The 25,189-nt window shown below is 44.1% G+C and overlaps 1 protein-coding gene across 1 annotated transcript; it reads left to right on the top strand.

The window, feature by feature from the left end:
- The first annotated feature begins 9,926 nt into the window (after positions 1 to 9,926).
- LOC137372225 (atypical chemokine receptor 3-like) lies at positions 9,927 to 22,117 on the top strand. The gene is made up of 2 exons (XM_068035873.1): positions 9,927 to 10,032; positions 17,527 to 22,117. The coding sequence occupies exon 2, from the start codon at positions 17,551 to 17,553 to the stop codon at positions 18,646 to 18,648; it is 1,098 nt and encodes a 365-aa protein (XP_067891974.1). The 5' UTR covers positions 9,927 to 10,032; positions 17,527 to 17,550; the 3' UTR covers positions 18,649 to 22,117.
- Positions 22,118 to 25,189: the final 3,072 nt, after the last annotated feature.

Below are 25,189 nucleotides of genomic sequence, written 5' to 3'. Positions count from 1 at the left end.
CTATGTTACAGAGAGCTCACGAGGCATGTCTAGTCTTGGGGATCCACACCTCACAACTGGCATGGTCACATGCTTTGCAAAATTATTTCCTTTCCTGATGATCACGCCCTTACATGTCCTTAAATAATATAACACAACATCTTCTCCTAGGGAGAATCGGCTTGGATAAGCCTACCTCCTTAAGATGATCATCAACCCTGTTTACCTGACTTGGCTTTCCCACTACTCTTAATTGCAGGCTTAAGATAAACTTTTGGAGTGCATTTTCAGAATGCAGGCTCCTGGCACTGAACCTCACCCACTGGTGACATGGCGCATTTCGGGAAAGTGGACACACTCTATACGTACTGAAAATCACAAGGCCAGCACCCACTATTTCCCAATATGCAGTGCCAACAGATGAAGCTCGACACTGGAAATGCATAGTCGTAATATTTATCCTATTTGTCAATGTTATTAGCCAGCAGAGGGCAATCTAACTACATACTGGAATAGTGCAAACCACCTACAGTATTAATTCTTCACCTCCCTTTCAGTTTTAAAATGAATGTCCTAAGGGATGTAGTTACACAGCAGGTCACTGTGACAGAGGATGGGAGGGCACAAGTTTGATCCTCACACTGTTGTATGGAAGCACTAAGAAGTGGTCAGTTGCCTAGTTATGCAGAAAAAAAAACGGAAGGTTAATGATCTTCTGGGATACACTGGTCAAAGCATGGGGGGAGCAGCTTATTTTTCCATCCTTTCCATGAGGCTAACAAAAAAAGTTAAAGATTGCATTAGGTCAAAGGAAGTGGCTTATAAGGTCACCAGAAAAAAGTGGTAAGCCCGAGGATTGGGAGCAATTTAGAGTCCAACAAAAGAGGACCAAGAAACTGATAAAGAAACGGAAAAGCGATTATGAATGCAAGCTAGCGTGAAACATAAAGCCAGACTGTAAAAGTTTCTTTAGGTATGCGAAAAGGAAATGATTAGCAAGGACGAATGTGGGTCCATTGCAGGTGGAGACAGGAGAGCTTGTGGTGGAGAATTAGGAAATGGCAGAGACTAAACAATTACTTTGTGACTGTCTTCACAGAGGAAGACACAGAAAATCTGCCAGAAATACTAGGGAACCAAGGGACTTGTAAAAATAAGGAACTGAAAGTAATTAGTATCAATAAAGAGGTAGTATTCGAAAAATTAATTGGATTGAAAGTTGATAAATCCCCTGGACCAGATGAGCTACATCCTGGAGTATTGAAGGAGGTGGCGATAGAGATAGTGGATGCATTGGTGGGACAGGACATACCCAGGGATGGCGACGGTGGTGTCAGGGGCATTGTCTGTCAGGTATGATTCCGTGAGTATGACTGTGTCAGGCTGTTGCTTGACTAGTCTGTGGGACAGCTCTCCCAATTTTGGCACAAGTCCCCAGATGTTAGTAGGGAAGACTTTGCAGAGTTGATAGGGCTGGATGTGCAGTTGTTGTTCCTGGTGTCTAGGTCGATGTTGGGTGGTCCATCTGGTTTCTTTCATTTTAGAATTTTCTCTAGCGTTTAGTACAACTGCATGACTTGCAAGGCCATTTCAGAGGACTGGAAAAATGCAGCTATGAGGATAGATTGGATAGGCTGGGGTTGTTGTCCTTGGAACAGAGAAGGCTGAGGCAAGATTTGATTGAAATGTACAGGATTGTGAGGGACCTGGATAGAGTGGATGTGAAGACCTATTTATCTTAGCAGAGAGGTCAGTGATTAGGGGGCATAGATTTAATGTAATTGGTAGAAAGATTAGAGGGGAGATGAGGAAAAGTTTTTCACCCAGTGGGTGGTGAGGGTCTGGAACTCTGCCTGAAAGGGTAGTAGTGGCAGAAACCCTCAACTCATTTAACAGGTGTCTGGATATGCACCTTAAGTGCTGTAACCTGAAGGGCTATGGACTAAGTGCTGGAAGGTGAGATTAGGCTGGATGGCTCGTTTTTCAGCTGGCACAGACTTGATGGGCCAGGTGGCCTCTTTCTGTGCTGTAAACTTTCTATGATTCTATTCTATTTTATCTTTCAAAATTCTATAGATTCTGGAAGGGTTCCTGCTGACTGAAAAGTAGCAAATGTAACCCCACTATTTAAGAAGGGAGCGAGAGAGAAAACAGAGAACTACAGACCTGTTAATTTGACATCAGTAGTAGGGAAAATGTTCGAATCTATTATAAAGGATGAGATAACTGGACACTTGGAAAATAATGATATGATTGGGCAGAGTCAACATGCTTTATGACAAGAAAATCATGTTTGGAGTTTTTCAAGGGATATGGGGATAGTGGAGAAAAATGGAGTCGAGATAGATGATCAGCCATAATCTCTTTGAATGGTGGAACAGGCTCAACAGGCTGAATGGCCTATTCCTCCCATTTCCTATGATCCTATGATCCTCTCAGTGGGAAATAGTATGTAGCCTTAGGAGAACAGGCTATTGGGATTGCTACTCTGACAACAACAAAAAGGCTACCCATCACTCTGCTATGAAAAATGCAAAGCAGGAGTGGGTATATAATTTGGGGGAGGAAAGAATCAAAGTAAATCCAGGCTCTGCCTTCTTAAAAAGGGAATTTAGTGCAATATGGGAAATCTGAAGACTCAGCGGAAGAATAACCTACAGCTGTGTGTCAGGGAATATCCAGGACATAACTTTCCGATAGACAGCATTACCCAGTCTGTACCCTTCTGATTGGTGACAATAGCCAGTATGCGACCTTCTGATTGGAAACATTATCAAATACATGCCCTTCTGATTAGTACATGCCCTTCTGATTGATGGCATTATCCAATATGCATCCATCTGTTTGGTGACATTATGCAATAAGTACCCTTCTGACTGGTGACATTATCTAGTACAAGCCCTCCTGATTTTTTTTTGTTCATTTGTGAGAAGTGAGCGTTGCTGGTTAAGCCAGTATTTATTGCCCTAATTGCCCTTGAGCTGAATGGCTTGCAAGGCCATTTCAGAGGGCATTTAAGAGTCAACCACATTGCTGTGGGGCTGGAGTCACATGTAGGCCAGATCAGGTAGGGACTGCAGATTTCCGTCCCTGAAGGGCATTAATGAACCAGATGGGATTTTACAACAATTGACAATGGTTTCATGGTCACCATTAGACTAGCTTTTAATTCCAGATTTATTAATTGAAATCAAATTTCACTATCTGCTGTGGTGGGATTCGAACCCATGTCCCCAGAGCATTAGCTTGGGCTCTGGATAACTAGTCCAGTGACATTACCATGACACCACTGCCTCCCCATTCAGAACATTACCCAATAAAGATCCTTTTGATTATACATTAGAACCCTGAATGTAATGCTATTCAGTTCAAATTCCTCTGATTGGTTAACATTATCCAGGACAACTCTTTCTGAATTGGTGACATTAATAAAACCGTTTCACTGGTGACAAAACCCTTATAAGCTCTTCTGATTGGTAATTTTGGGACAAAAAAATCCATTGGGTGATATATCTTAGTGTAAGATTCAAGAGGTATCCCCTGTGACCACCACCGATAATGACAGGATCAGAAATACATGAATTATTTGATATCTGAGTTGTTCCACCTACCAAAGAGGCTGGTAAGTCTAGTGAAGAGTCCCAGGTTACTGGAGTGGAAGACTTGGGTTCCCTGCCCTTGAAGAAAAGTTTAGCTGTTCCCGCAACTTCTGTACAAAGAAAACCACCATAAAATCAGCTAAAACTCATTTTTTAACTTCATTAGGTCCAGGCTACGACTCTGGCCTGAAACCCAAATTTGGCCTGCATGTTAGTTGGTTAGCCAAGTACACCTGTTCTCAACAATCCGATTCTGAGTCTCAAAATAGGCCTGTTTGGAGTATCTGATCCCAGGTCCAACCCCTGGTGGCCAATATCAGGTCAGGTAGAAGTGTTAGGTCAGGACTCAGCTTATCCAGGTCTTATCATAATTATGCCAGGAGTTTGCCAGAACAGTGACAGATTTTGCCAAGTTATTGACCACAAATCTTTCTGGTTGGTGATGTCATCCAGTACAAACCTTTTCAATTGTTGTAAAATTATCTGGTCCAAAATTTTCTGCATTTTGGTGTGGGATACTAAGTGAGGCTTATGAGTGTAACAAGTATATGGGTAGAAACAACAGGCTGAATTTTACATGAAGCAAGCAACTCCTACCACCATGGCCAGAAGCAGGTGTCATGGCCGGGCAGGCGGGGTGTGGAGTTTTGCGTGCAATATTGTCAGGGCCTGTCAATTAAGGGCCATCAGGGGATGAGGCTTCCACTTAAAGGCCTGCTATCCAACCCGAACCCGACGGGACCCGATGACATGTGTCGGGTTTGGGTCAGGCTGCTTTTCCGGCTCCGGCCTTCGGGCTCGAGTCGGGTTGGGCCGGGTCCGGGTCGGAACACACAGACGGATTTGCAGGTAAGTGTTAAAAGTTGAAAAACTTACCTCAGCTGGGAGTCTGGGACATCAAAGAAGGGAACTGAGTCTGTCCAGTGAGCGAGTGAGCATCTCGCATCTCTATGACGTCATCACGCTCATGCTGCAGCTTCCTGAGGATTGGCAGTCGCAAGGTAAGTAAAGGGAACTTTCCGTGGGTGGGGCCGGGCTAGGGTCAGGTTGGGCGCGGGGAGAAAATGGAGGGACTCGGGCTGGGTCGGGCTCGGATCCGATGTGGTTCCGTCAGGTTCGAGTCGGGTTTTTTTTGTGACTTGAGCAGACCTTTAATTCCACTGGCGCAACCTTTAAAAGCCAGGCAACTGCATAGGCTAACGCAGCAGCCCCGGAGGGAGTGGTGAGAGAAACCTGGCAGGAATGCAAATTGAAGGAACAGCCGAAGCTCGATCAAGAGTTGCCCAAGATTGACCGATGCCACCCTCAAGGTACTCCTCCAGGCTGTAAGAGTGCAGAGGGAAGTCCTGTTTTCCCAGGATGGCAGAAGACCAGCGCAGCAGACCAAGCAGGCCTGAATGGCGGTTGTAGAGGTGATCATCAACCATGGGGTTGTCCCTCGTGCCTGGCCACATTGCTGGAAAAGGGCTAATGAGCTGATGTGTTCTGGCAAGGTGAGTGCAGTGCTTAACATGAAGCTGGCATGCTTAAATGTGACTGAAGATGAATCAGAGATAGGAGAATGGGGTGCCCATCCAGTTAGTGGATATGCCCAGGCATCAGCATTGGCTGTGGGATGCATATAAGTCTCTCTGTGCAGGACACCATTCAGGCAGAGGTGACTCCAGCACAGCCAATGCTGATTGGCTGCATGCAGGAAGTTTACCTGTAGCACTGTGTTGGACATGTAGGCTGCCACCAACATAGGGAGTCGTGTCTTTCTTTGATGGATGACCAGCAATGGGAACTTATGAACTTGCAGGAGCAGAAAGCTCATAACGCTCAGGAAATGTCAGGAACGCCCAGAGATGGCGTGTCCTACATGGCCATCCTGAATCCCATGGATGAAGAAGTGCTGGAGCTGGTTGGAATGGAGGCAGGTCGGGCTATTGTGGATGGTGATACAGGTGTAGAGCCCCGAGAGAGTAAGTGGCCTAATGGATGGGTGCAGGAGATGCTCTGGAGAGCACATGTAGAGTTCCAGAGGATGAGTAGTTAGAAGGATGTGGGATAAAGCTTATAGCCCTCTCATTAGTCTTATTTCACTTGCAGGTCATGGACAAAAGCGTCCAGCCACCAAGCCTGAGCAACTGCCCTCCACCTCTGAAGAGCAGGAGGACACCACAGAGGTTGCTCCATTAAATCATCCTCCCACACTCTCCACCAGTGTAGATACTCACATGTCAGTGGGTAGTCGTACATGGTTAATAACAGGGTCACAATCCGATGAGCACAGCAGAGACGTACCCAAGCAACTGACGGAGGCAGTGACAGCCGAAGTCACTCACATTCGGAAGACTGTGGGTGAGCATGGCGATGCTTAGCTGCAGCCTGATGACATGCCTCTGGAGTCAACAACATGGTGACAGATGCTGGAGCTGCAGTGTGAGGCACGGGAACACCTGGCAGATCTTCCAGAGGCCTTGTGCACCCATGCGCAGATGATGGTGGAGTCCATCCAGGCTATGAGTGCTGCCATGACACTGGCATGTATGCGCATGGCTTTGTCCATCGAGAGATTGGCGACCCTCATGGAGAGCCATATCCAGAAAACTACCCAGCGGATGCCTGAGATGCACACGGGCCTGCAAGCCATTGCCACCTCCATGACCTCTGTGGAGCAATGACTAAGAGGGGCCGAGATTCCTGGAGCCATCAACTGGACCTCGGACTCCTCAGGTGAGCAGGGAAGGCCAAATGTACCCTGAATTGGTGGCAGAGAAGATGTCTGTAGCAGCAGAGGGGCTTCTCTCAGGGTGCTCCTGGTATGGACAGAGCTCCTCAATCCTGCTGATGGTGATACCAGCTACTCATGAAGCTGCGAAGGCAGAGGAGACTCCTGCATCTCTGGAGGAGACCCTCCATATGCTATGGTCCTTCAGACCACAAGCTGCTACAGGACGACCACCATGTTCATCGAAAGCCACACAGCAGAAAGGTTGGCAGGCTGCCTCCACCTCAGCGGACCGTGCAAAGGCAGCGCCACATCCAAGCACCTGAATTGCGTGAAAAAGTCCACCTAGCTGTACTTGCATTGCATGGGGTTAGATCTTGATGTATTCTTGTCTGAAATGAATTGTGATACTGTGCACCACTGATAGAATCCTTTACTTCTTTAAAATCTACTGGGCCATTAACAGTTCACTGGCTCCCGCAAAGGATATGATGAGAAGGAGCACACTGAGTAAGGTTACAGCATTTCCCGTGCTGCTGCTTCATGTGGTGACGGCTGCAGGAAAATGGTAAGGGCAATGAAGGACATTACAACAGGTCTGCAGAAGGTGGGAGATTTATTGGATTGATTGTGTGAGAAAGTAACGCTCATGTGAAATGTGTCTGTATTCGTGCGGCGTGAGCCTCTGTTGTGCATCTGTCATTGTGCCTTACTTGCTGTCCCTCGGGGTCTTCATCCTGTTGTGCCTGGTCACCATCCCCCTCTCTTTCACATTGTTGGAGAAGGCATCTCGCTCCAAAATGTCTTCATTGTTCAAAGCTTCTCCCCTCTGTGGCACCAGGTTGTGCAGAGCACAGCACACCACCACGAAATGTGAGACCCTTGCTGGGGTATATTGAAGGGCTACACCAGATCTATGCAGGCATTGGAACATCACCTTCAGAAGTCCTTTAGCCTGCTCGAGTTGTCCAAGTTTATACCTCTCCTCTGCATCTGTGTGTGGTTTCCTCGCAGGCATCAATGGCCAATTCTTCGGTGGCTAGCCCTTGTCGCTCAATATCCATCCTTGAAGGCATGCGTGGGACCTCAAAATGTTGGGCATCTGGGATTGGCTTAGCACGTAAGGGTCATGACAGCTTGCACAGACCTAAAGGATCCATTTGTGGTGGTCACAGACCAGTTGTACATTGAGCAAGTGGAAGTACTTCCTGTTGATGAAAGCTGCTGCCTGGTCAGTGGGAGCCTGATGGCCACATGTATGCAGTCGATGACACCCTGCATCTGGGGGAATCCAGTGATGGTCCCGAATCCTATAGTCCTCTCAGCCTGACTCTCCGGATCGGTGTGGAAGCACATGCACTGGTTGGCCCTCTTGAACATGGCAAAGGTGACCATCTGAATACAGCAATGAGCCGCAGACAGAGAGATTCCACAGAGATCCCCAGAAGATTCCTGGAATGATCTTAATGGCGTAGAAATTCAGCACCATGGTGACCTTCAACACCACAGGCATTGGGGGCCTGCCCCTCCCCATAGGGCTCAGCTCATTTGCCATCATGGCACACAGCTCGGTGACCACCTCCCTGGGGAGGCACAGTCTTCGGGGGTATTTTCATTTGTGTGCAAGAGGCTGGTTGCATGCCCCTCTGTCCCCTCCTTCTCCCCATTGCCTATCCCAGGCTCCTGATCCTGGTGCTCCTTTGGTTGCTGCTGCCTCGCTGCCTCTGGCTGCAGCTCTCTCCCTCTCTGATACTCCTCCTCACTGGAGGTCTTGAAGCCTGAGTGAATGAGGCTCATAGCAAATAGCTATAATCAGATCTCAGGACCAACCACCCCCGCTTGCACCGTACATACAGGTGCCAAGTCTGAGAGGGCAGTCAAGCGGAATGTCCCCGCGGTGCTGGGCAAGTTTACCCCTGCTCCTGATTACTAATTCCATTGTCCAACCAGCTCCGCCCTGCCAGCCAAGCCACAATACCACTCACAATGGCTGCCGACTGCAGCCAACACTGACATCCTGCTAAGCCTCCACCTTGATATAGCTGGGAGGCGCTGAAGTGCTATTGTTCCCGTGCATCTGCTGGAAACTTAGAAAAATCTGGTAAAATCACTGTTAATTGCCTGTTTAAAAGCTTAATTACCTTCCGATCTCGCTCCAGCGCATCCTCCTCTTGCCGTCCCGGCTGCCTTTTGTGATATTCGGTTGCAACGTGAAGACTGTGGACTTCCCTCCCAATGCCTTCCACTTCAATTTTACAGCTCTTCCTACCGATTCATGGTCTGTCTCTCCCATGCATGTAACTTGCTCTCCTTGACTATAAATGTCAAGAAAACCATGATCATGGCTCAAGATGTTGCATCTACACCCCTGATCACACTAAATAACACCCCACTGGGAGTGGTGGTTGGCAAATTCTGCTACCTTGGGCCCACAGTGACAGACAATCTGTCCCTTGAGCAGAGCCCAATACACACATAGGGAAAACAGCTTCTACCTTTGGCTGACTCACAAAACGCACATGGAATAACATCAAGCTGACCCTTAGAACCAAGCTGATGGTTTATAAAACCTGTGTTCTCAGCACCTTGCTGTATGGCTGTGAAACAAGGGCGCCTAACAGCATCCAGAAAAAGAAGCTCAATAATTTCCATCTTTGCTGTCTGCAGTGCATTATGGGTATATCCTGGCAGGACAAAATCACATACGCAGCAGTCCTCTCAAGGGCAGAGCTCCCAAGTGTGTTGGCATTAATCAAACAGAGGCAGCTCTGGTGGATCAGACACGTCCGCAGGATGGAAGACGGTCACATACCCAAGGACCTTCGGTATGGTGAGGTAGCCGGGGCCAGACGACCAGTGGGGCGCCTAAAGCTCCGCTTCAAGGACGCTTGCAAGCATGCTGTGAAGGCCCTAAATGTTGACGATCGCACCTGTGAGTCACTAGCTTGCGAAAGAGGAAAATGGCGACATAACCTGTGGACTGGTGTGCACTACCATGATGACCAGTGGCGACAGCAACTTGGCAACAGGCGCCAATGCCAAAAACAATTCATAGTGTCACTCGGCACCTTCACGTGTGGCACTTATGGCAGAATCTGCCTCTCAAAGATTGGCCTTCACATCAACACAGGTGCACCAAGGGAAGACACGCCACCTAAATGGATTGTTTGCTGCGTGTCCGTCATCTTTTGTAGATGGAAGGATGCTGACCAAAAATCTACCTCCCAGCCCATCTCCAATGGGCCAGTAAAACCCAGCCCAATAATTCTTTCAATTGTACAATCCCAATGGAATTCCATTTCTGTTTTTATGCAAGTGTGCCTCTAGATAATAATGAGGAAAAGATGTTAATTGAACTTGCAGTTTTACAAGAATGTTTTATATTTATTACTGTATTTTACAAAGAAACATAATTAATGGAGCTCATCTTTAACTGTTCAGTTTTGCTTTTAAAAAAGCCCCAAAAAATGAGCAGATAAGCACATTTTCAGGGGTTATTGGTTCCACAATACTGGCAACTCTAGATACTGCAAAAACACTGATAACTCCTGGATGCCTGCAACATCATAACATGATCCACAAATTGCTGCAAAAGGAACTGCCCATTAATTTGACTGTGAGCCCGTCTGCCCTCAGAGTTCCATTTGGAGGCGTTTTCCTCGAACACAATAAATCTGTGCGACACAGATCGAGGAATTTTCAGTAACACAGCTCCATAGGAACGAAAGAGACGGATTGCAGGTAATGTGTAGTTTTTACTTTTTCTGTATGATACAAATTACGCTCTTAACACGTTGCTTATTCTCAGTAATAGTCATAATATTCTCTATTTTAAATCATTGCAAACACTCAGACGTGGAACCGCTGCACTGTTTGCCGAAAGTAAGTTAAACAGAACTGACTGGGCAGGCAGAATTAGATGACTGCGATTACCAACTGGAGCTACTTTGAGAGGATTGAGTTCCTGATTGCTCCCAGCACTCGGACTATTTGCAGCATGTTTCTGTTCAGTGCGTTTCAGAAATCACTATGTGTTGGAACTGCATGTTAACTAATGGCTGGGTAAAAGCGAAAGCTTATGATTTCTCATCTCTGTGACTCATTTTGGTTTCATAGGTGGCTTGATAAAATGACCATTCTACGTGTACCAATGTTGGCAGTTGAGCGTTAGCAAGCAATTCAACTGGAGCAGGTCTCCGCAGTTTAAAAAGCAGGCGCTATTTTCCCACATGCACTGGTTTCAGGTAAGGCTCCCTGCCACCAGTGCCACTTTCAGAAAGATATTGCTCTGGGCCTTTAATTATACTTAAGTAGTTAATAAAGCGGGTTAAAATTGAACATTGATGCAATGATTTAGCTTGTCAATGTCTTGTGAATTAAGATTTGGATTTAAAATGCTAATCGAAACTCGTACCTGTCTTAAAACGCCAATATTAATTTGTTTTTCTGACTCAGATATTTAAAAGCAGCTGTTGCGTCGTCTCTTTTATATACTCCTCGCCCCCTCCTCCGTTTTGTTCGGAAATTGCTGACACGCTGGGCGAAACCTGTAGCTCATGCCTGAACTCTTGGTTCCTCCCTTAAATGTTCGTTCATGATGGGGGCTTGAATCATGGGCAGGGCCCACAGCCCAGGAAAATGGGCAATGCAGGAACTGTTCTAAATCTCCGAGCTGCCTGTTCACGTTTTCCAGCAGGAATCATTGAATTTTGAGGAGGAGCAGGGATCATGGCTTTTTTTTTTAATGCCTTCCAGGGCCACTTGAAGCATTCCTACTGATGAAATTAAGCTATGAGGAACTTGGGAACTTCATAGTCTCTATGGGCAGTGAGTTTACTAGCGGAGCCACTGGGGACATTATTTCAGTCTTATGACATTGCATTACAACCATAGAAACGAGTGTTCGGGACATAATTGATTCAGAACCAAAACCCCAGTTCCCTTCCTTTTACTGCCCGTAATCAGTGGGTTTTTTTGACAAGGAAGATTGTTTCTTAACCCCTGAGTCTATGGACAATTTGACTAGCCAGTTGCATGGTTTTCCTGGGTTGAAATAGAGGATAATTTTCATTCATACAATTATCCTAAATGTCTAACACCACGTCACTCACTCATTATACACACACACTCACTCACTCAAGGAAGAAAGACATAAATAAGGATAGTGCACTTCTACAAAGTACAAACAAAGGAATAGTTTGTAAGTCACGTGATTTGGCTTGTCTTGGAGAAAAGGCATGTGTTGCAAATGTAGTTGGGTGGATTCGGTAGCCGGAGTCATATATTGAAGTCTTTGCAGGATTGTCTCGTAGGGGTGGATTTTCAGCAGGTCACAAAGTTAGTTGCTTGTAGTCTGATTACTAGGAGGTCCATTTTCTGTACTGATGGATTTGAAAAGGAACCAGCTTGGAGACCTTAAGATGCAGTAGTCTCCAGTTTTAAGGCATAGGTGTTTTGCCTTTTCTGCTGTCTCTGCAGCTGTTGTTTTTCAGACTGCCCAGTCTCTCTCTGGTGCTTGGAGTGATCAGATTCAATATTTGTGATTAGTTTCAGTCGGGTGACCACCTGATCAATACTTTCATTGTCCACCCAGAATGATTTGAAGTTCAAAGCCATTGCTATACAATGGATGATGGCCATTTGCACCTGGTTTAACTGGTTTCTTGCAGCTCTCGTTAAGTTTCGAGCTCAGAACAGTGAGTCTAGGTGTCCATAGTTATTGAGTTTTGGGTCAGACCACAAACGAAAGGAGGTGTGAATTCCACAAATGGTTTCATTTTGGTATGTCCATTAAAGGAAGGCAGCCCACCCGCGGTCATTCAAGTAGGAACTTTCCGGAGGCTCGAATTACTTCTGAGTCTGGGACGCAATTGCAGCTCCCCCTCAGCAACCATCTTGTGTAGCATTTTAATGTCCATTGTGGTTCATTTGAAGAAGAAAATTCAGCTCCAGAAGATTTTATGCTGAATACAGTCCATGTTTAAATTTGTGAATAGAATATACCTTTACTGGGCATGACACAAGCAATTCAGCCCAACGGATCCAAGCTGGTGTTTATGCCCCACGTAAGCCTTCTCACACCCCTCTTAATTTAACCCTATCAACATATCCTTCTATTCCTTTCTCCCTCATGCGTTTATCTAGCTTCCCCTTAAATGCATCTATAATCATCCTTGTGGTAGGAACATAGAACATAGAACATACAGCACAGAACAGGCCCTTCGGCCCACAATGTTGTGCCGATCCTTTGTCCTCTGTCAAGGACAATTTAATCTATACCCCATCATTCTCCTTTATCCATATACCTATCCAAAAGCCTTTTGAAAGTCCCTAAAGTTTCTGACTCAACAACTTCCCCGGGCAAGGCATTCCATGCCTCGACCACTCTCTGGGTAAAGAACCTTCCCCTGACATCCCCCTTATATCTCCCACCCTTCACCTTAAATTTATGACCCCTTGTAACGCTTTGCTCCACCCGGGGAAAAAGTTTCTGACTGTCTACCCTATCTATTCCCCTGATCATCTTATAAACCTCTATCATGTCACCCCTCATCCTTCTCCGTTCTAATGAGAAGAGGCCTAGAATGTTCAGCCTTTCCTCGTAAGACTTATTCTCCATTCCAGGCAACATCCTGGTAAATCTCCTCTGCACCCTCTCCAAGGCTTCCACATCCTTCCTAAAATGAGGCGACCAGAACTGCACACAGTACTCCAAATGAGGCCTTACCAAGGTCCTGTACAGCTGCATCATCACCTCACGGCTCTTAAATTCAATCCCTCTGCTAATGAACGCTAACACCCCATATGCCTTCTTCACAGCCCTATCCACTTGAGTTGCAACTTTCAATGATCTATGCACATAGACCCCAAGGTCTCTCTGCTCCTCCACATGCCCAAGAACCCTACCGTTAACCCAGTATTTTGCATTCATGTTTGTCCTTCCAAAATGGACGACCTCACACTTTTCAGGGTTAAACTCCATCTGCCACTTTTCAGCCCAGCACTGCAACCTATCCAAGTCCCTTTGCAGACGACAATAGCCCTCCTCGGTATCCACAACTCCACCAACCTTTGTATCATCTGCAAATTTACTGACCCACCCTTCGACTTCCTCATCCAAGTCGTTAATAAAAATCACAAACAGGAGAGGACCCAGAACTGATCCCTGTGGCACGCCACTGGTAACTGGGCTCCAGGCTGAGTATTTACCATCTAAGACCACTCTCTGCCTTCTATCAGTTAGCCAATTCTTAATCCAATTGGCCACATTCCCCACTATCCCATGCCTCCTGACTTTCTCCATAAGTCTACCATGGGGGACCTTATCAAATGCCTTACTAAAATCCATGTACACCACATCCACTGGTTTACCCTCATCCACTTGCTTGGTCACCTGCTCAAAGAATTCAATCAGGCTTGTGAGGCAAGACCTACCCCTCACAAAACCGTGCTGACTGTCCCGAATCAAGCAGTGTCTTTCCAGATGCTCAGAAATCCTATCCCTCAGCACCTTTTCCATCAACTTGCCTACCACCGAAGTAAGACTAACTGGCCTGTAATTCCCAGGGTTGTTCCTATTCCCTTTCTTGAACAGGGGCACAACATTTGCCACCCTCCAATCACCTGGTACCACCCCCGTCAGCAGAGAAGATGAAAAGATCATTGCCAGCGGCTCTGCAATTTCATCCCTTGCTTCCCATAACATCCTTGGATATACCCCGTCAGGCCCGGGAGACTTGTCTATCTTCAAGTTATTCAAAGGAAGTTCCACATTTTAATCACACTTTGGGTAAAGAAATTTCTCTGGAATTCTTTATTGTATCTATGAGTAACGATTTTATATTCATGCCCCCCCCCCCCCCTCCCAGTTTTTGTCTTTGCTATAAAGTAGAGTAACTCTTCTGTCAGGCACTTTGATATTCCAGGAATGCTGAAATGTTGAGATCAAGCATGTTTGCAGCTCAACCACTATGACAGAAACTATGGATTACCTTTTTCACACTTGTTTAACACTCCTAGTACAAAACTTTGCATACCCACACCATATGAGGAATTTGAGATCATGCCCAATTCACAGACAGACAATTTTCTATCCATTGCTTTTAATGAAAGGAGAATCATACCCCTGCAATTCCAGCCTGTACCCGAATTTCCAATATGCATACCAGAAGCACTAATGCACTTAAAAATGTACCCTCATATTGTACATCTGTTCATAACAGAAACTTCATATTGAAATTCTCAAATATATCATATACCATATAAAATGCCCTCACCCTCTCATTTCAACGCATGCTTGTTTTTTTAAAAAAAAATTCTTGATAAAATCCCAGATTTTAAAAATGATTACCAACATGTTTTACCCAATGGATTTGCCACCTTAAGAGATCTCCTGTCCTCACCATTCTGAGTCTTACAAAATTATGTGATTGGGCAATGGTGTTTAGTGTTCACTGTGACCCGTACATATTTATCTCCTCTCCAGAGCGCAATAAACAGGTAAGTTGCATTTTTATTTACATCTGTTATGATGGTCCATTGTCAATTTAGTTGCTGGATTTCCCAGTCTGTTATACTCTCTCTTATTTCTTGCAATTTTTCCTGGTTTCTCTTTGGTCTCGTTGTTTCTCCTCCAAATATGTCAGATGTTTGTGGGTTTGTGTTCCATTCCAAGACTTGAGCACCTGGTTGATACTCCAATGCAGGACCTAGGGAGTTCTGAATTGTTGCATGTACTTCCATTGAATGAGAAGTTAAAGTGTGGTCCTACATTTCTGCTCCAATGGTTCAAATGAATGTTTAAAAAAAAAATCCAATGGCACGAATCTTGGTTGCTGATTGACATTTCTCCTTCAACCTATACCACAACAGAATAACTAACCTATTTGTCTCATTGCTGTTTGTGGCCTCTCACCATACAAGGAATGTCTGCTCTGTTACCTACCTAACATAGAATCACTGATTTTTGAAGTAAGTAATTGCATGTGAAGTGCTTTCACGTACTTCTGAGGGAGGTGTTAAGGCACAATTTAAATACATGGCTTTCATCCATCAGATGTTAACACTAACTGGGTTTGTAGCAACCCCTCCTTACAGCACACTGCTCAATACTATATTGTCATGTTCACAGGTACTGGTGCAACAGTTATTATTGCTTAGTAAACACATGTTCTGTGTTGGATATACCCTAGTAAGTATCTCATTGTCTTTAAGACCTACAAGAGAGCCGATTTTAACTTCAGATGGAGAATAGGTGGGCAGTGGGCAGAGCATGCCCAACACATAGCCAGTGTTGCCAGAGTATCCATTCTGATACCCAGGCTTCAGTTACATGCTGTCAGCAAGCTGTGGGTGCCTGCAATTCCCTGCAGCAGTTTGCAAGTTGTGCAAAGGTGGGAGGACTCCCATGTTTAGTCAGCTGATCCTCGAAGCCTGAGGGGTGTGCAGGTGACCCTGGGCAATGCATTGGACAGGCAGGCAGCTGGTCAGAGAATGTTTGTTTGTTTGTGGCCCACACCAAAAAATTGAGTTTTTTGTACTCCAGTGGCCCTTTTTAAGGTTTGGCTGTTCATCGTCCGATACAAATGAATGCAATCAAGATGTGAGCATATAGGAGGATGTTCCACATATCCTATGTAAACAGAATAACTAATGAGGAAGTGCTGGAAATGGCTGGAGAAAAGACGAATTTAGTGCATAATGTCAAAAAGAGATACAATATTTCGGTCACAAAGATCGATGAAAAATATAGGAGAGGAAAACAGGAGAAAATGGATGATGGATATAATGGATTGGATGCAGTCCCTTTTTAAAGATGGGGATTCCGCCTCCAAGAGCTGCCAGCCAATCACTGGGCCGGCAGTTCAGCAATATCAGCAGAGCCACTGGGAGTGGTGGCACTGTTGGTATTGCAGAGGCCTTAGACACAGACCCAGCGCTGGAACCCCAGACCTCAGGGTAAGTTAGGCAGGGTCACCGGGGCCAGTCCAGAAGGTGCCAGTGGGCTGGGGGTTGGTGGTGGTGCAGTCCAGGGGGAAGGGGGTCCCGAGGGGTAAAGTGGTTCCTGGAAGAGGGACCCCACTACCGCACCCCACCCTCTCTTTTAACCCCCCCCCCCCCTCCCAAACAAGCCCTCAGAATCTGGGATTTCGTCTCATCTTACAAGGCATGCCCCCGCCACCCACAGCTGTTAAAGATCCCAGCTGCAGTGGGAATAGGCCCATAAATGGCTGTTAATAGACCACTTAAGGGCCTCAAATGGCCTCTGGGCAGGAAGGCCATCGTCAGTCTATCTTGCCCCCTGTAAGATTGTTAAGCTACGGGCCCTCAACCTCTCTCCCTCGCCCATCACTATTCTCCGTGCCTCACCCCCCCCCCCCACCACTGTCTCCGACCCTGCCACGGGGTGGGCGGGGCCATAAAATCCAGCCCTGTGAGTTCAAATCCCACCATGGCACTTAGAATTTGAATTCAGTTTGAAAAAAACATTTCTGTAAATATAAAGTTGATCATCAGTAAAAGTGAGCTGTTGGATTGTCATAAAAACCCAACTGGTTCACTGCTGCCCTTTCAGGAAGGAAACCTGCTGTTCTTTGCCAGTCTGGTCTGTCTGTCAATACAGTCCCAGACCAACATATCTGACTCTTAACTGCCTTCCAAAGTGGCCTAGCAAGCCACTTGGGTAACACCATTAGGGATGGGCAATAAATGCTGAACTTGCCAGTGGCACCCGCATCCTCAGGTTGAAGTTTAAAAAAAAACAGCAGAAATTCAGAGAATTTCTTTTTTAAGTAAAAATATCAGCCTTAAGAATATTGACCAAAATACTTCAGTAAAGAGTTTTGGTCATGTCCGAGGCAGGGTTTGATGAAAGTGTCTGGTTTCCCCAGCTGTTGTGTAGAATGTAGTGAACCTAGTGCTATCTTTATCTTTCAGATTTTTATCAGAGGTTACAAACTGATTAAACTGTATTTAAATCACTTCAGTATACTTCCAGTTAGTTGTATTTCCGGTGAGATAATAGTTTAATTGTTTCCCTATTTTGCCACACTTATCAAATTCTCTGTGGTTGATTTCATGATTATCCCCTACACAGGCCCCTGCTTTGTTAGTTTTTCCTCGTTGAAGGGAATATGAAGTTTTATGTGAGGAATGCAGTTAATTCAGCTAAGTAGATAAAAATTATTTCAGTGAATAAAAGATGAAATCTTTAGATTTTCCTTTTTATTTTTACAGCACACTCTCTGAAATCTGATCGCTATGGCAACCGCTGACTTACTCACCTTCTGGGATTACTGGGATGAGCAGAACATTACCTTAATGAATCAGACCTGGATCAATTGTGTAAATGGCTCTGACTGTTTGACCTGGGAGATTTTTCATTGTCTGCACAGCGTCACTAAGAATGCGATCCTGCATACCATATCTTTCTTTTATGTCCTAATTTTTGTTATTGGTTTGGTGGCCAACGTTGTGGTGGTCTATATGAACGTGAAGGCAAAAAGATCAAGATATGAAACCCACTTCTACATCCTGAACCTGGCCATTGCAGACTTGTGTGTGGTGGTCACTCTCCCTATCTGGATCACGGTACTCATTCAACATGGTACCTGGCCTTTTGGAGAGTTTATGTGCAAATTTACTCACCTCATCTTCAGTGTCAACCTTTTTGGGAGCATCTTCTTCTTAACGTGCATGAGTGTGGACAGGTATATATCAATGGTGTGGTTCCGAGATTCCATTGATCATAAGAAAGAGTTGATCCGTAAGGTCATCTGCATGTTTGTTTGGATTTTTGCCTTTCTCATATCACTTCCAGATTTCTTTTTCTTGAAAGTGACTTTCAGTTACCAGAATGAACCTATCTGCCATTTGGCTTATCCTGAGGAAAGCTTCAGAGAATGGATGGCTGGGATGGAAATGATCTGCATCATCATAGGGTTTGTTATCCCATTCCCCATTATTGCAATTTTCTATTTCCTCCTGGCCTCAGCCATCCCAATCACAAGCGACTTGGAAAGAAAAAATAGCCGGAAGATAATATTTTTCTATGTGATCATTTTCCTTATCTGTTGGCTCCCCTATCACTCGATTCTGTTTCTTGATTTTTTGTGGTTCCTAAACCTTATACCTTTCAGTTGTCAGCTAGAAAATTTCATATATGCTTCTCTTCACATCACTCAGTGTCTATCCCTGGTACACTGCTGTGCCAATCCCATACTCTACAGCTTCATCAATAAAAACTACAGATATGACCTCATGAAAGCTTTCATCGTCAAATACTCTGTCAAATCTGGTATTGCAAGGCTTAAGGAGATTACAGAAACAGAGTGCTCCATATTGGAGGCAACTGCCTAATGTAATCTCTACTTTTTATGAACAGAAGCATTACCTTCTCAAACACCTATTTAACTCCAATAGCAATCGCACTGTTTGATTCAATTGTACAATTGCTATCGTAGCCAAGTAGGTTTTGAGATATTCAGTAGATGCTATAGGGCACTGTTTGGATGCAACTATTGTGTTTCTAATTGAGGGAATATACATTTATATCCATGTAGGGCTTGGCAAGTTAATATAGAACAAGTTAGTCTACTAGTGCACATAGATGTGCCATAACCAGCTATGGAAGGGCTATATGATTAATCATGAAACTTTGTTTTCAGACAGGCATGGAGCCACCTCCTCCAGATAGGCATTGGCCTAGATATGCTGGAGTGTAGAATATAATTGTGTTAATTGAATCCCACTTTTTTTTTATTTCAATCTCAGGATGCGGGTGCCACTGGCAAACCCAGCATTTATTGCCCAACCCTAGGTGTGTCAGCCAAGTGGCTTGCTCGGTCACTTTGGAAGGCAGTTAAGAGTCAGATATGTTGGTCTGGGACTGTATTCAATACAGACCAGACTGGCAAAGAACAGCAGATTTTCTTCCTTAAAGGGCAGCAGTGAACCAGTTGGGTTTTTATGACAATCCAACAGCTTCATGCTCACTTTTAATGATCAATTTTATATTTATAGATTTTTTTTTTTTCAAACAATTCAAATTCTGATTGGGTGAACCCATAACACTGCAATTAACAGGGGATTTATTTATGATTTAAAAGGAAAGGAAATTGTATGGTGGACATTTCGGATGAGATTTTAGCTCTTTCAAAACCCATCCACTTGCACAGAATTAAAATGGTAATATGAAAGCAAAATACTTCTTATAAAAATCAGGTCCCTTGTGTTCAAACTATGCCACCATTTTACAGAAGGAAAAAATTAGCCACAGGAGAATTTTGATTAGCATTTCTCTCAGTTTAAAAAGTTTTTCCTTCCATGGTTTTCCAGATCTTTCTGGTGCCATCCTCCATTTTGCATCTGAAAGGGCAGGCAGGCAATCTGTTCCCATTATGTTTCTTGTCAGCGGTGTTGTTGTGCACATTGGCAAGTGTGTGGTAGTGTCCTATTTGACCCTAAGTTGAACTTACAACCCAATATTCTCTATTATAAAGACTGCTTACCTCTACCTCTGCAATATTGCTTGCCTCTGTTCCTGGTTTAGCCCATGTGCTGCTGAAATCCTCCTGTCACTTCCAAACTCAATTACTTCAATGCTGTCATGGCCTGTCTCCCATCGTCCGACCTCCATAAACTTAAGCTCATCCAAAACTCTGCTGCCAGTATCCTATCCCACACCATGTCCTGCTCACCCATCATCCCTGTCTTCACATCCACATTGACTCACAGGCCCCCAGCACCTTAAATTTAAAACTCTCATCCTTGTGTTTAAGCGTTCATGGCATTGCTCCTCCCTATCTCTGTAATTGTTTTCCAGCCCTACAACTCCACTTGAGCTCTTATTCCTCTGGCCTTCACCTCTTGTGCATCCCCCATCCTTTTGCACCATCAATGATGGCCATGCCTTCAGCTATAAAAGCTCCCTACACTGGAATTCCCTCCCTAAATCTCTGTACCTCCCAATTCAGTTCCTTCTCCAAATATCCTTTGGCTCAGCATCCATTTTTTTCTTCACACCTCTGAAGTGCTTTAAGATGGTTTTTCTACATTAAAGTTAATATATAAATGCAACTTGTGATTGTTGCTCTAAGTATCTCTTGAACTGCCCACTTCAGTGGTTTCTTTGGTAATAACTTTTTTTTTGATTGAAAGGGACTTACTTTCTTACACTTAAATTCTTATTTTATTTATGTCTCTGTTATATGCATCTGTGAACTCAGTAAAAAAAAAAAAGTCCCCTAATAAATTTTGGCAGTTATGTTGAAAACATCAATAACCCTCACTGCCTACAAGGGTTGTGGAAACTGAGACGAACAATGATTTTAAAAGAAAATTGGATAGGCACTCGAGGGAAATAAACTTGCGGGGCTGCGAGTTTAGAGCAGGTGAATGAGACTGACTGGATTGCTCTACAGACAGCTGGCATTGACTCGATGGGATGAATGGCCTCCTTTGTGCCCTTATGACTTTATGATTCTAAGATTAGGTCACCTTCAAGTCTGCTCCAGAGCAAATAAACTCGACTCCTTAAGGTGTCAAATGTGGCTCAGTGATAGCACCCTCACCTCAAAGTCAGAAGGTCATGGATTTGAGCCGCACTCCAGAGACTTGTACTCATAATCTTGGTGACACTTCAGTGCAGTAGTGAGGGAATGCTGACTGTAAGAGATGCCAGGATTCAGATGGGGCGTTAAACCAAGGACCAGTCTGGCACCTCAGCTGGATGCAAATATCCCATGGTACTATTTGAAGAAGAGCGGTGGAGTTCTCCTCCGTGTCCTGGCCAAAAGTTATCTTTCAACCAACATCACTCAGCTTATCTGTTCATTATCTCATTGCTGTTTGTGGGACCTTGCTGTGCACAAATTGTCTGCTGCATTTCTTACATTACAACAGTGCTTAAACTTTAAAAGTACTTAATTAGCTGTAAAGCACTTTGGAATATCCTGAGGTCGTGAAGGCTTCATATACATGAAAGTTTTTATTTTCTTACAATTAATTCCTGATACATAGAATCTTGACAATTTTGACCCTACCGGAAAGGACCTAGTTTCTGTTTACTTCACTACCATGTGTCATGAGGCTGAGATCAGAAGTTCACAGCTGCTGAGTTTGTTACACGTGAATCACTCTGACATATTTTACGATGTATACATTATACAAGCGCAAATCTTCTACTGGTTTAGCCTTCCTATAAGTGGCTCTAGCTTTTCTTCCACTAGTTATCATTATAGCCATCATTTTTGCTGTGCATAACAAAAAGGTGTTTTTCTGAAAATAGTACACTTTCTTTACTGATCTATTGTGCCTTTGTATGTAGAATGATACATATCTAGTATTGTCTTTCAGTTTGGTACCTAATCAAGGGGAGAAGATGGCTTATCTATGGAATAGTGGATAAACCAGAGTGAACTAAAGGCTGGAATCTAGGTGAAGGCTGTGGAAGATTTAGAAAAATAGGTACCTGGGTATGAACAGGTTGGAATCCAGGCAAAAGTTTCAGTTAGTGATAGTGATAATATCCATGCAGCAGGTTAGCAATTAATAATCAACCTTTGTTGGTATGAAATAATATAGCAGAGATGAACAGACTTTCCTGCAGTAAAAGATCACTCACAATGTAAAGATGCTGGTTGTTCTGAGAATGCTGCTTATGTTCAGCTTGCATAGATGTTAAAATGTATAAATTGTACCTATCTCCTGGAGCATTGCAATGGTCTTTCAATAAATGATATGACATCGCACTTAAAAGTTTGTAAATGGATTGTCAAGTTTTACTAAACTATTACATGCTTATGAATAAAAACCAGTGTGTAATACATTCAAAGTCCATTCTGACTAGAATGATTAACCACTCAAAATATGGATTCCACCTTTTCAGATACAAGCTCACTGTTTCATAATATGCAAAAATGGGACAAATCTCTGACCCAGCCTTCTAGCAGGAAAGAGTGTGTGCCCCAGATTTCCTGCAATGTGCTGCCTGTGAATCTGGCTTCCCACTGGTGAGTGGGATTACGGAAATGATCCTTAGCAATTTCATTTTGGGACTGCCTTTTAAGAGTGATCACTATTCAGCTGCAAAAAGAAAATCAATTTTAAAGAGAAACTCGAACTTTTTTTGTTGTTAATGCTCCTAAGAAGCACGTTAGGATATTTTACTATGTTAAAGTTGTTTATAACTTCCCATTTTGAAGACACTCTTGCTGTTGCCATCTTTTGTAATCATGTCAGCCAAATTTGATACCCTGAGTGAAAGATCAAGGCACAAGCACAACCTGAGGCTGCCGCTCACCAAATCATGAGGAGAGATTTGCATTTCTGCACTTTTGGGGAGAATTACCAGATAGAAAATCATGGTTTGGGGTTGTACTTCACATAACATGGAGTGAATTCCAGAACCTGGGGCCGAGATGAATGATGATACATCTAACAATAGTGCGGTTGAAGAGAGGGAGGAATGCACAAGAGGCCAGAGTCAGAAGAATGGAGTGTTCTGGAGTAGTTGTAGGGCTGTAGGATGTTGTAGAGATAGTCTCACCCCTCCCTATGAGTGATTTTAAAACAGAGGATGAGAATTTTAAGCTGGAGGTGTTGGGGAACCAGGATTAGATTAGATTAGAGATACAGCACTGAAACAGGCCCTTCGGCCCACCGAGTCTGTGCTGAACATCAACCACCCATTTATACTAATCCTACACTAATCCCATATTCCTACCAAACATCCCCACCTGTCCCTATATTTCCCTACCACCTACCTATACTAGTGACAATTTATAATGGCCAATTTACCTATCAACCTGCAAGTCTTTTGGCTTGTGGGAGGAAACCGGAGCACCCGGAGAAAACCCACGCAGACACAGGGAGAACTTGCAAACTCCACACAGGCAGTACCCGGAATCGAACCCGGGTCCCTGGAGCTGTGAGGCTGCGGTGCTAACCACTGCGCCACTGTGCCGCCAATATAGGTCAGCAAGGAGAAGAGTGATAAATAAGGAGACTTAGTGGCGGATAGGATATGGGCAACAAAGTTGTCAGTGAGCTGAAGTGCAGACCAAATGAAACATGACTTAGGAATCATACCTTGGGGAATTGAAAAATATTGATCCTCAGGATGCTATATTCATGATAATAGTGTCCCTTCATCTTTTGAATTGATTGAGTAAAGCAAACTTTCACAGCACTGAATAGTGGTGAGGACAATGGTTCCTCTGCGGAGTACAGCTAGAACCAAGGCCATAGCACTATGGGTGACTCAGCTGTACAGGAGCAGGGTGGAAGGATCAGGAAAGCAACAGTATTCGGAGATTCAGTAGCTAGAGGAACAAAAAACGTGACTCCAGAATGGTATGTTGCCTCCCTGGTGCCAGGTCACAGATGTCACTGAGTGGCTATAGAACATTCTGAGGGAGGAGATGAACAACCAGAACTTGTGGCCCATATTGGTACCAATGACACAGGTAGAAAAAGGAATCGGGACCTGCAGCCAGATTTTCGGGAGCCAAGAAAGAAATTTAAAAAGCAAGATCTCAAAGGTTGTAATTGCCAGTTTACTCTTGGTGTCACGCACTAGGAACATAGGAGCATGGGAACAGGAGCAGGCCATTTCGCCCTCAAGCCTGTTCCACTATCCAGTGAGATCATGGCTCATCAGCAACCTAACGCCATGTACCCAGCTTTACTTATATCCCTTAATATCTTTGGATAACTAAAATCTATCAATCTCAGATTTACAATTAACAATTGATCAGTTTGCGGAAGAGAGTTCTAAACCTATTTTACCCTTTTCATGAAGAAGTATTTTCTAATTTCACGCTCAAACATTTTGACTATGCTCCCCTAGTCTTGGAATCCCTAACTAGTGGAAATAGTTTTTCCCAAAACCTGTTCTCTGTAATATCTTGAAAACCTAGATCAAATCACCCTTTAACCTTCTAAATTCCAGGGAACAGAGAGTTTGTGTAAACTCTCCTCATAATTTATCCTTTGGAGTCGAGGTATCATTCAGGCAAATATATGTTGCATTATCTTGAACTCCAGATATATCTTTCCTAAGGTGTGATGCCCAGTACTGCTCACAATACTCCAGGTGTGGTCTGAACAGGACTTTGTATAGCTAAAGCATAACTTCTATCCCGTTGTATTCTAGTCCTCTAGATATAAAGGCCAGCATTCCATTAGCCTTTTTGATTATCTTGTGTACCTGTTCTTGACATTTTAATGATCTGTGTACCTGGACCCCCAAGTCTCTGGACCACCATGGTTTCACCATTTAGAAAGTACCCTGTTCTATCCGTTTTAGGTCCAAAATGGATGACCTCACATTTACCTACCTTGAAATCCATTTGTTACAGTTTTGCCCATTTGCTTAATCTATCAGTATGTCTTTGTAATTTTATGCTTCCATCTACATTGCTTACATTGCTGCCTATTTTCTGTCATTGGCAAATTTGGATGTGTAGCTTTCTATCTCCTCATCTAAGTCATTAATGAATTACAGTGAATAGTTGAAGCCCCAACACAGATCTGTGTGGGACACCACTGGTCATATTCTGCCAATTAGATACCGGTCCATTATCCCAATGCTCTGGCTGCTTTCGCTCAATTTCATAACAGCATAAGAATTAAGAGTGGGAGTACGCCATTTGGCCCTTCAAGCCATCTTCATTATTGGCAAGATCATGGCTGATCTTCACCCTCAACTCCTTCCTGTACTACCCCATATCCGTTAGTACCCAAAATATACTGACCTTGGTCCTTAATATACTTAATGACTGAGCATCTACAGCTTTTCTAACCAGGTCAATAATTTGCCTTCAATTCCATGAATTTCAACTTTAGCTAACAGTCTCTTAAAAGGGAAGTTCATATAGTAATATAGAAAATAAGGCCA

This window comes from Heterodontus francisci, chromosome 7 (genome assembly GCF_036365525.1).
Source record: "Heterodontus francisci isolate sHetFra1 chromosome 7, sHetFra1.hap1, whole genome shotgun sequence".
In the NCBI taxonomy this organism is placed as follows: Eukaryota; Metazoa; Chordata; class Chondrichthyes; order Heterodontiformes; family Heterodontidae; genus Heterodontus; species Heterodontus francisci.
The sequence above is the reverse complement of the archived record's forward strand: the minus strand, read 5'-3'. Positions and strand labels throughout refer to the sequence as shown.